The following is a 12,319-nucleotide window of genomic DNA, read 5'->3' as shown; positions in this document are numbered from 1 at the left end:
GTGCTTCCTCAGGAGCTCTTGTAAGGCAGGCCTGGTGGTGACAATATCTCTCAGCATTTGTTTATTTGTAAAGGATTTTATTTCTCCTTCACTTATGAAGCTTAATTTGGCTGGATATGAAATTCTGGGTTGAAAAGTCTTTTCTTTAAGAATGTTGAATATTGGCCCCAACTCTCTTCTGGCTTGTAGAGTTTCTGCCGAGAGATCTGCTGTTAGTCTGATGGGCTTCCCTTTATGGGTAACCTGACCTTTCTCTCTGGCTGCCCTTAACGGTTTTTCCTTCATTTCAACTTTGGTGAATATCACAATTATGTGTCTTAGAGTTGGTCTTCTCGAGGAGTATCTTTGTGTTGTTCTCTGTATTTCCTGAATGTGAATGTTGGCCTGCCTTGCTAGTTTGGGGTAGTTCTCCAGAATAATATCCTGCAGAGTGTTTTCTAACTTAGTTCCGTTCTCCCTGTCACTTTTAGGTACACCAGTCAGACATTGATTTGGTCTTTTCACATAGTGCCATATTTCTTGGAGGCTTCCTTCATTTCTTTTTACTCTTTTTTTCCCAAACTTCTCTTCTCACTTCATTTCATTCATTTGATCTTCAGTCACTGATACCCTTTCTTCCACTTGATCGAATCAACTACTGAAGCTTGTGCAAGTGTGACGTAGTTCTCGTGCCATGGTTTTCAGCTCCATCAGGTCATTTAAGGTCTTCTCTACACTGTTTATTCTAGTTAGCCATTCATCTAATCTTTGTCAAGGTTTTTAGCTTCTTTGTGTTGGGTTCAGACTTCCTCCTTTAGCTTGGAGAAGTTTGTTGTTACCGATAGTCTGAAGCCTTCTTCTCTCAACTTGTCAAAGTCATTCTCCGTCCAGCTTTGTTCCATTGCTGGCAAGTATCTGCATTCTGTTGGAGGAGAAGAGGCGCTCTGATTTTTAGAATTTTCAGCTTTTCTGCTCCGTTTCTCCCCTTCTATGTGGTTTTATCTACCTTTGGTCTTTGATGATGGTGACGTACAGATGTGGTTTTGGTGTGGATGTCCTTTCTGTTTGTTAGTTTTCCTTCTAACAGTCAGGACCTCAGTTGCAGGTCTGCTGGAGTTTGCTGGAGGTCCGCTCCAGACCCTGTTTGCCTGGGTATCACCAGCGGAGGCTGCAGAGCAGCAAATATTGCAGAATGGCAAATGTTGCTGCCTGATCCTTCCTCTGGAAGCTTCATCTCAGAGGGGCACCCAGCTGTAAGAGGTGTCAGTCGGCCCCTACTGGAGTGTTTCCCAGTTAAGCTACTCGGAGGTCAGGGACCCACTTGAGGAGGAAGTCTGTCCGTTCTCAGATCTCAAACTTGGTGCTGGGAGAACCACTACTCTCTTCAAAGCTGTCAGCCAGGGATGTTTAAGTCTTCAGAAGTTTCTGCTGCGTTTTGTTAAGCTATGCCCTGCCCCCAGAGGTGAAGTCTACAGAGGCAGGCAGGCAGGCCTCCTTGAGCTGTGGTGGGCTCCACCCTGTTCGAGCTTTCCCGCCACTTTGTTTACCTACTCAAGCCTCAGCAATGGCAGACCCCCCTCCCCCAGCCTCACTGCCGCCTTGCAGTTCAATCTCAGACTTCTGTGCTAGAAGTGAGCAAGGCTCCATGGGTGTGGGACCCTCCGAGCCAGGCGCGGGATATAGCCTCCTGGTTTGCCATTTGCTAAGACCGTAGGAAAAGCGCAGTCTTGGGTTGGATGTCCCAATTTTCCAGGTACTGTCTGTCATGGCTTCCCTTGGCTAGGAAAGAGAATTCCCTGACCCTTTGCACTTCCTGGGTGAGGTGATGCCCTGCCCTGCTCTATGGGCTGCACCCACTGTCCGACAAGCTCCAGTGAGATGAACCCGGTACCTCAGTTGGAAATGCAGAAATCACTTATCTTCTGTGTTGCTCACGCTGGGAGCTGTAGACTGAAGTTGTTCCTGTTCGACCAGTTCCTGTTCAGCCATTTTGGAACCTCCATCCTGACAAAGGGCTAATATCCAGAATCTACAAAGAACTCAAACAAATTTACAAGAAAAAAATCAAACAACCCCATCAAAAAGTGAGTGAAGGATATGAACAGACACTTCTCAAAAGAAGACATTTATGCAGCCAACAGACACATGAAAAAATGCTCATTATCACTGGCCATCAGAGAAATGCAAATCAAAACTGCAATGAGATACCATCTCATGCCAGTTAGAATGGCGATCATTAAAATGTCAGGAAACAACAGGTGCTGGAGAGGATGTGGAGAAACAGGAACACTTTTACACTGTTGGTGAGACTGTAAACTGGTTCAACCATTGTGGAAGACAGTGTGGCAATTCCTCAAGCATCTAGAACTAGAAATAGCATTTGACCCAGCCATCCCATTACTGGGTATATAGCCAAAGGATTATAAATCATGCTGCTATAGAGACATGATATTAAAGGATTATAAATCATGCTGCTATGCACATGTATGTTTATTGTGGCACTATTCACAATAGCAAAGACTTGGAACCAACCCATATGTCCATTGGTGATAGACTGGATTAAGAAAATGTTGCACATATACACCATGGAATACTGTGCAGCCATAAAAAAGGATGAGTTCATGTCCTTTGTAGGGACATGGATGAAGCTGGAAACCATCATTCTGAGCAAACTATCACAAGGACAGAAAACCAAACACCGCATGTTCTCACTCATAGGTGGGAATTGAACAGTGGAGAACACTTGGACACAGGATAGGAAACATCACACACTGGGGCCTGTCATGGGGTGGGGGGAGGGGGGAGGGATAGCATTAGGAGATATACCTAATGTAAATGATGAGTTAATGGGTGCAGCACACCAACATGGCACATGTATACCTATGTAACAATTCTGCACGTCATGCATATTTACCCTAGAACTTAAAGTATAATAAAAAAATTTTTTTTAATTAAAAAATCTTAACTGCTGGGGATGAAGGATAAAGAAGATTTCTTCATGAACTACAGAATGTGGTTAAGACCAATATTATTAGCCAAAAAGAAAGTTTGATTTTATACATTAGCTCTCTTCTATTAATCATGATAATCAGACTGAAATATTTAAGAGTTTACTTGAATTTTCTTAGTTGTGGGAGATAAAACAATGATGTTTTATATTTTAAAAAATTAGAGGTATTATGCTTTTCAATCCTTGTTTTTATATACCTCGAAGGCATTTTTGTGTGTGTGTTTGTGATATTTCTTATTTGCATTTGTAGATGCATTGATTGTATATTATTTTGTGAGGTTATTTTATTTATATGTTGCATTTTTCTCATTAAAATCATACAATATTTCAGATGAACAGGGAGGACAGTGTCTGTAATCTGTCCTCACCATCATCTGCAATGGTCGTACAAAGGTGATGTTTTATGTGAATAAGAATTTCTGTGTTTCATTTCATAGGTGGGGAGCATTAAGCGGGAAATGACCTTCACATTTCAATCAGAGGACTTAAAACGTGACTGTAGTAAAAAAATGTCTCATCAACACGTGTTCTCCTTGGCCATGGAGGAAGATGTGAAAACAGCAGACACCAAAAAAGCCAGCCGGGTCCTTGACCATGAAAAAGAAAACACTCGCTCCATCTGTCTCCTTGAGCAGAAGAGAAAAGTTGTTTCCTCCAATATTGATGTTCCTCCAGCAAGGTAAGGGAACATTAAATCTCACATGTGTCTGCCCCAAGAAGTTGGTGGAGAGCATGCATAATCTCTGCCAGTGTACAGACTCTCTTCAGCATATAGACATACGAGAAGTTTTCTGCCAAGAATTTTTTTCTATTGCTTGTGTGAAATAGAGCAGGTGGCCCTACTCTTCAGAACTGACTTTGAGGCTTCTGTAGTTGGAACTGTTGTAGCTCTAGAAAAGAATGTTTTATTCAATTTTAATAAATGAATAATAAAGAGCAAAGGAATAAATGCAAAAAAATAGGATGAAACGTCATATATAGGACTGAGCATATACACTTCAAAGCAAGTATACACAGATCTTTGGTCAGAGGTTAGTAAACTATGGCTGCAGGCCAAATTCAGCCCCTAGTCTGTTTTTCTGTGGCCTGTAACATAAGAATGGTTTTACTTTTTTTTTTTTTTCAAATAGAGATAGGGTCTGGTTCTGTCGCCCAAGCTAGCGTGCAGTGATGCAAAGGTAGCTCACTGCGGCCTTGAACTTCTGGGCTCAAGCAGTCCTCCTGCCTCAGGTTCTATCTAGAGTAGCTGGGCTGGGACTACAGGCATATGCAGCCATGCCCAGCTAATTATTTTTTTTTTTCTAGAGATGGTGTCTCACTATGTTACCCAGGCAGGTCTGAAACTCCTGAGCTCAGGCGATTTTCCCACCTTAGCCTCCCAAAGTGCTGGGATTACAGGTGTGAGTTACTGTGCCTGACCTGCTTTTACATTTTTAAAGGCCTAAAAGAAATGAAGAATAGGTGACACAGACCACAGGGGGTCTGCAAAGTCTAAAATATGTAAAAGAAAAAAAAAAGAAAAAAAGATGGTGATACCTGGTTTATATCATGATAATCTTTGTACGACAGATCTACCTTAAAACTCAACCAAGAGGGTTTACCTGAAATATCAAAAGGCCTTTGTCTTTCTAAAAACAACAACAACAAAAAGAGGCCTTTGTCACATTATAATTTTATTTAAACCACACCCAATAGCACTGAACCAAAAGACAATATTCTGGCAGAATGACAGTGGCAGTGGTGGCGCATACATATTAGACCTTTTACTTTCTTGTGTATCATTTGTCTCACCTAGAAAACAAGCTCCACATCGGCAGGGATTTTAGATTACTCTGTTCATGCTTTATCCCTAGCCCTGGAACAGTGTTAATTATGTTCTGGGGACTCATGAATATTTGTCAGATGAAAAAAAGAAAGGAAATGCTGTAGCACGAGAGATTGCTTATTTGTAATATGTGTGTCACATTTCGTTGCCAAAAATCATTTATAATGAAACTTACAGCTTATAGCAATTGTTTGAAAAGTCCTGCATTTGTCCAAGTGGTTTCTAACAATTAACCAGGAAAACAGTACCTTTGGAAGAGGAATAAATGTGCCTTTCCTGCCTATTCACTTTTTGTAATTAGAGTTTCATTTCTTTCTATATTAAATCAAAAGTATCTTCTCTAGAAAATTATTATTTTCTCCTGTTGCCAGATTTGTCAGACTTTCTAAAATTATAGGCCTCTTAGTTTTCCTTAACCTTTAATTGAAAATGTTCACATATTCATTACTTCTGTTTAACTACTTGGAATTATTTGCTTTTCTAATTTTTTTCATATAAATACATGTTAAATTATTTAGGATTATTTCCTACTACTATGGCATGGTTGTGAAACATTTTATCACACCCTGACCCTCATAGGCATCTCAATTTGTATTTGTTTGGTTATCTCATAGGAAAATGACATGTTAACAATTTGAAATGTGAAGAGCTGTGCTTTTATTTTCTTCCTACCCCTGTAGGGCAAAAGTTAAACTTCTAGTGTCAGTTTAGTACCAACTTGCAATTCTGTAGGACTTATTCTACATAAAATTTCCATTAGAACATTGTATATGTTAAAATACCTGGAATTAATCATTCTAAATTACCATAGGTTGTTTTAAGTATACCTTTATTCTTTAATTCCACCTCACTTGGAGCACTTGCTGGAGAAAATAATGCAAAGAGGAAGAAGAAAGATGTTTTCTGCCTTTTCTGACTCTAGTATGTGGGATATTTTTCACCTTTTCAGGTTCACTGAATGTACTTAAAAGTACATGAGCCCATGCCAGCGTTATTGTGGGTTCTTAAACAGTGTGGGAAAGTTAATTAGGTTTTAAAATCCATTAATGCACAGCAAAAATCCCCCAATGACAAAGTATAATTTAGATGTATTGATCTATTATGGGAAATACTACTTAAGGCTTCATTGTTTGGGGTGTCTACTGATACACTTGTTTTCATTGCTGTAGTAAGAATTTAATCATCATAAATACAGTGTGCTGGCAGTTGGTGAGATAAGTTGCTTTAAAAAAAAAGATGATGAAGGAAGCAAGCATTGTGGATTATAATGATCAAACTCTCAAACTCTATTTCCATTTACTGTTATCAAGTTTAATAAATGTCAGACTTCCCACTGTCATCTATCAATATTTTGTTTTAAAGAAACTTCTTTACCTGATACAGTAGGAAGATTTAGGATTTTCCTTTTCCTTATAAGAAGAAACATATCTGTTGACAGGCATAAATAATGAACTTTGAGTAAATCTACAGTATAGTGAAATTTATCAATACAAGGAAATCTATGTACAATTGGTCCTGTGTATCCATGGGTTCTGCACCTGTGGATTCAACAAACCACTGATAGAAAATATCTGGGAAAAAAATTGTCTATACCAAACATGTACAGACATTATTTTCTTGTCTTTATTTCCTAAACAGTACAACAACTATTTACATAGTGTTTACATTGTATTAAGTATTATAAGTAATCCAGAGCTGCTTTCAAGTATACCAGAGGATATGCTAGGTTATATTTAAATACTACAGCATTTTATTTAAGAGACTCGAGCATCTGCTGATTTTGTATCCATAGGGAGTCCTGGATCCAACCCCCCATGGGTACTGAGGAATATCTGTATCCATATGTTATAAAATATATAATTCATGTTTAAATATATATATATATATGATCTTTTGGCCAAAAAGCAGGATAATCATTTTAGGCCCATAGAGTGCAGAGTTCTTCAATCATTTAAAATCAGTTCGCTGTAACGTTTCTCACTTTATCTTTTGCGTATTCTCATTAAAGCTAAGATTTTTGTTGAACTTTACTTTCTCGGGTTTGTAAAATGAAACTCTAAGTTTATTTTCTGTGGTTTACATAATAAAAGCAACACATGTATTTCAATTGCTTATTTCATGTAACTAGAGAGATCTGGGAACCCCTTCCCACCTTACTCTCTATACCTCACCGTAGTTTCACATCACTAATTTCATCTCCTGCCTCCATTCAACAGATATTTCTTGAGTACCTGCTACGAACCCAGTACTCAGTAAAAATAATGATTGAGACAGGTGCCAGCCCTCCTGGAGGTTACGGTGGAATGAGAGGGACAGACACATATGTAGCTAATTTCAAATAACAGTTCTTGATTTGCTCCTTTCCCATTAGGACTGGGAGTAAATCTGTAATTAAAGGACACTCTTTTAGTTTTAAGAATGTTAGTAATTTGACACATCTATTTAAAAGCCCAGTTTTTTATTGATATCTTTTTCAAGGTGGTGATGATTGAAATAGAGAAGGAAGAACTCAGTATCAATACAAACTCCCTGTTTGTTTACCCAATATTTGAGAACCAATTTTAAAGTTGCTAGTTTAAAAAATGTTTAAGTTTAAGTAAGTTATTAATCCAGATGTGTTAGGCTGGGTGTTTAGAGAAGCAAATGCCAAGACAGGATTAATCATGCAAATGTTTTAGTAAGAGAGACACCTGAGGGAGAAATGGGGCAGGAGGGGCAAGGACAGGAGGGACATACATGTCAGTTAAGGTGCTTGTCTGAACGCAGTGGTGGAGAGAGGGCAAGAAAGTTGGAGGGAAGTGTCCTAGGTAGCCGGGCAAGGCCCTCAGGAGTCCTGCATTGGTAACCCTGCTGTACTCTGTCATTTGCTGGGAGCAGCATGTGGGAGCTGTGGCTTTGGCACAAATGCAGCAGATGGTTTCAGCGGCCAGCAACTGGGCCCTTCCGTGGTCGGTTAGCTCCCTGTTATTGGAGATCTGTGAAGTGCGTTCTCATGGCTGCCTTCTTACCCCTCAATATTGTACTTTATATATTAAAAGTGCCCTAGGCCGTGCAGGCTTGAGACAGGGGCAATCTCCCTGCCGTTTGGCAGCCCTGAGTTATCAGTGCAGACTACCTGGAATCTTCATTGTTTAAGAGGGCCCAAAGCTTCCTGTGAAAAATGGCAACTGATTGTTTGGCCGTAGGATCCTAGAATTAATTCTTTAATTAATTAATTGAGTCATGAGAGGAAATAATACAAACTACTCCTCTTCTGAGTTTCCTGGGGTTGGTAGAAACAAATCTTTACTATAGGAGAGTCTGCTTACCCCTGGGATATTGCATGATTGATTTCAAGGAAAAAACACTACTTTCTTTTTTAAGGGTGATTCGGAATAAGTGCATTATAGAGTTGGGTACTCAAAGTATTCTTCAAATTATTCAGCTTTCCTCAGGAGAGGTAACTACACAGAAAGAGCGGGCAAGAGTGTGTGAGAGCACATGAGTAAGCACTATTTCTCTTTAGAATTAAAGATTTATCATTAACAGAAAGCAAATTTATTCCTAGCTTTTAGGATCATTGGGGAGCACAGTAATTGGGTTGGGGGTAACAAGTACTAAAAGTGTCGATGCTAATTGTTGGGATAACAGTCACTCAAGGGCTGATCTCTCTCTGAGAGACATGAAAATACTAGTTTCATTGACCCCTATGGAGAGTTGAGGAAAATAGGCTTCAGAAGTTTAAGGACAAAAAAAGAGAGCATGTTTGAAAGGTTCATCCATGTGTCAGTACTTCATTTGTTTGCCAAAATATTTTATTCCATAGATGAGTGAATAAACAAAATGTGGTATGTCTATGGAATAAAATTGACAAATGTCCATTATCATTAGATTTCATAACTTCCATTTTACAAATCAGTAAACAGATCCAGAAAGTTAAGTGACTCACCCAGAAACACATATTTAACCAATGACAGAACTAAGACTGGGATAGGTTTCTGATCTCAAGTGAATTTTTGTTCCTTATCATCACCATTTGTGTTTATTGGAGACCATTAACTTATTGTCATTTACAAATGTGATGCTCAAAATATGTTGATAATTCAAGTATTACTTGTTGTCCAGCCTCTAAAATAATTCAACACTTAAGCAAGCATTATTAGATAACCTAGATCATTAGAGTCTGACATGTATTATTCTGTTTTTGCCAGACATCATGATTTTGAAGGTACTGATGCTTAAATTGGTTGGATTTCACCCAAACAGCAATTATAATTTGATTATGCAAAGCAGTAACTGTCTTCTAATTATAACTAAAGCTAAAGAAATCTATTAGCAAACCAGTTATAACAAAGAAAAAAGGAAAATTTGGCCAAAAATATTCTTAGACCTAACAGCAGTTTATTAGAATACTACAGATTGTTAGTTTGCAGTTGGAAGAAAACAAACCATATGGTACTATTTGTTTTTCAGGGTTTTAAAATATAGTGATGTCATATTTATTACTTGCTAGATAAAATGAAATCATCTTCTCCTTACAGCATGCCATTCTGGGAATTATATAGTTTAAAAGAACTTCAGAAACACATTGACCTTTTAGTTCAAAGTTAGGAAATGATCTGAGCTACAAGCAAAATCCTATAAATATGGTGGGAAACTGTGAACTAATTTGGCTCCCATTTTCAATGATAGTGTCTCCTTTCTTTTATGTACTTTAGACAGTTTATTGAAAAGTCTCCTATGTCAAATTTGTAATTAAGTGAGATAAGACAAAAATGGTATCTTTTATTTTTGAATCTCTAGAAGCCTAGCAGTTCCTGGAACAAATGTTTAATGTTTAAATGTGTTAAAAACTTTTCAGGTCACAAACTCTGTAACCAGTATGAGACTACTTTTGAAAAAAAGAAAAAAGATCACTTTAACATTTTAAAATATTTATTTTAAAAAAATAGAACATTGAAATTTTAGAACGTTTCTTTTTAAAAAAATATATTTTGAGGGGAGTATAAATGTACTCATTCATGTTAGAGAAATACTGGTACTGTATAATTGGTGGGCTCCCCTTAAGAACTGAAACAATCCATGGCCGGGCATGGTGGCTCACTCCTGTAATCCCAGCACTTTGGGAGGACAAGGCTGGCGGATCACTAGGTCAGGTGATCAAGACCATCCTGGCTAACATGGTGAAACCTGATCTCTACTAAAAATACAAAAAATTAGCCGGGCGTGGTTGTAGGCTTCTATAGTCCCAGCTACTCAGGATGCTGAGGCAGGAGAATGGCATGAACGTGGGAGGCGGAGCTTGCAGTGAGCTGAGATTGTGCCACTGCACTTCAGCCTGAGCAATAGAGCTAGACTCTGTCTCAAAAAAAAACAAAAACAAAAACAAAAAAAAAAAACTGAGGCAATCCCCATAAAGTAGCTATAAAGAGCGTCTTTTCCAAGAAACCTTTATCCATTCCCATCTCGTCCCATCATTTCAGTAATTCAAGGCAGGAAATAACTGTTGTCTCTGGTTTCTTTCTACAGTCTATTTGCTACACATTTGCCAAAATGATCTTTCTAAAACTCAAGTATAATCTTGGGGATGGGGGATGCAGACAGGGAAATGGTAGGAACCAATATAATTGACATTATGACTTAATGCAACACATTGTGCCATCGGTACACAATCAAGCCCTATCTTGCTGAGAATTTAGATTCTCACATCAACACACAAATCAAGTACAGACAAAATTGTTCTTTACAATGTCTTCTGTTACCTGTAAGAACAGAACTCAGTTTGAAAGACTTGGGATCTGAAACCACTTGAAAAAGAAGCAATTCTGTCTCCCTTCTTATTCTGGGGCAAAATTTCATTGAATGGAATAGTAGGTTTTTGTTTGTTGTTTTTAAAAATAGCCGTCTCTTCCTGCCAAGCGCCTGTAGATGAATTTCTTTAATCTAAATGCACATATGCTGCCACTTCACTCTCTTAATGTTCTATAAAAATGTGAAAGAAGGTAGTAAGGTAAGACAAGAACTTTTCTAAACCAGCAATTCTCTTTCTTGTACTAACACTAATAATATTGATGTTATTTCAGTGTTCTTAATTATAGCTTAGTCAAGCTTGTTTTATAACACAAATTTGGCCCATGTAGTATATGTGTGTATGTGTGTGTTTTAAAGAGAATGTTACACTCTTCTTCTTTTGGTTGGTGTTAAAAATGACATTCAAAATTCATAATTTTCTGTGTACTATAAGCTCTTTATTATAAGCACACATTAGTGTTAGATTATAATGTGCCACCTGTTTAGAATGGCATTGTGAATTTAGAATTCTGATTATCAGTATGAATTTTTAAAATAATAATTTATGTCACTTTGCCATTGATGAAGGATATGCTCTGTGGATCAACAAAGCTTGGGCATTTGCAAGTATCACTTCCAAAGAGTCCTTGGATAATTAGTAAATGTCCTTCTGTGTAAATCATCATTGGCAGCAAAATGGAGAAAAGTTAAAACTGAAACTTCAGGTGGACCAGTAGCACTGTCGTACGAGGTGGACCACTGGCTTTGTTGCACAGATTGGATATATGAGAATGTTCCAAAGTGTTTAGGAGTACCATTATACCACTTTTGTGATGCCCATGCCATAGGTTGCCTCTGCAGAATAGGTTTACATTTAGATGTGATGCAACATCTTTTTTTCCTCCTTATATCTGCTCAAAATGTAAATAATCAAGAAATAGAAATAATGAGATTCTTACTTCCTCCTACTCTTCATCTCCCCTTGTCAGTATGGATTCTGTACTCTGCTTTTATTATATACAAAGGCAAGTAATAAACAAGATGTTGGTCGTTTGTTTATCTAAAAAGGATAACATTCAAGCAGCACTGTCTAATAGAAATTTAATGTGAACTATATCTATAATATAAAAAAATTTGTAATAGCTACATTGAAAATAGGAAAAAGAGACATTGATTGTGGTATTTTGAGCTCCATAGAGACAGTGCCAGGGCAAATGAGAGCCAGATGGGCACTGGGTGACTCTTGCCTTGCTGAGGAAAAATAACTTAACATGAGCAAAGGAGATCCTAAGGAGCCTAGAGGCAAAATCCTAAGAAGCCAAGAGGCAAAAAGTCATCAAATGCATTCTTTGTGCAAACTTGTTGGGAGGAGAACAGGAAGCAGCACCCAGATGCTCCCATCAACTTCTCAGAGTTTTCTAAGAATTTCTCAGAGACACGCACCCAAGAAACCTCTTTTGACCTTTCTTCTGTTCTGTAAGGAGAACATCCTGGCCTATCCATTGATGATGTTGAGAAGAAACTGGGAGAGGTGGTAAGACACTGCTGCATACGACAAACAGCCTTAAGAAAAGACGACTGTGAAGCTGCAGGAAAAATATCGAAAGAATATTGCTGCATTTTGAGCTAAAAGGAAAGCCTGATACTTTCAAAAAAGGGAGTCATCAAGGCCAAAAAAAAAAGGAAAAGGAAAAGAAAACATAGAGGAGGAAGATAAAGAGGAGGAGGAGGAAGAT

At 38.1% G+C, this 12,319-nt stretch overlaps 1 protein-coding gene across 1 annotated transcript in view; it reads left to right on the top strand.

The window, feature by feature from the left end:
• Window positions 1-12,319, top strand: part of ZNF704 (zinc finger protein 704) — a 251,943-nt gene that overhangs the window by 56,904 nt on the left and 182,720 nt on the right. The window contains exon 2 of the mRNA XM_033202167.1: window positions 3,427-3,668. Within this exon, the coding sequence (XP_033058058.1) occupies window positions 3,427-3,668 (242 nt within the window). The remainder of the gene's footprint in view (window positions 1-3,426; window positions 3,669-12,319) is intronic.

This window comes from Trachypithecus francoisi, unplaced genomic scaffold (genome assembly GCF_009764315.1).
Source record: "Trachypithecus francoisi isolate TF-2019V2 unplaced genomic scaffold, Tfra_2.0 Lachesis_group7, whole genome shotgun sequence".
Classification (NCBI taxonomy): domain Eukaryota; kingdom Metazoa; phylum Chordata; class Mammalia; order Primates; family Cercopithecidae; genus Trachypithecus; species Trachypithecus francoisi.
This window is presented reverse-complemented; position numbering and strand designations above follow the sequence as displayed.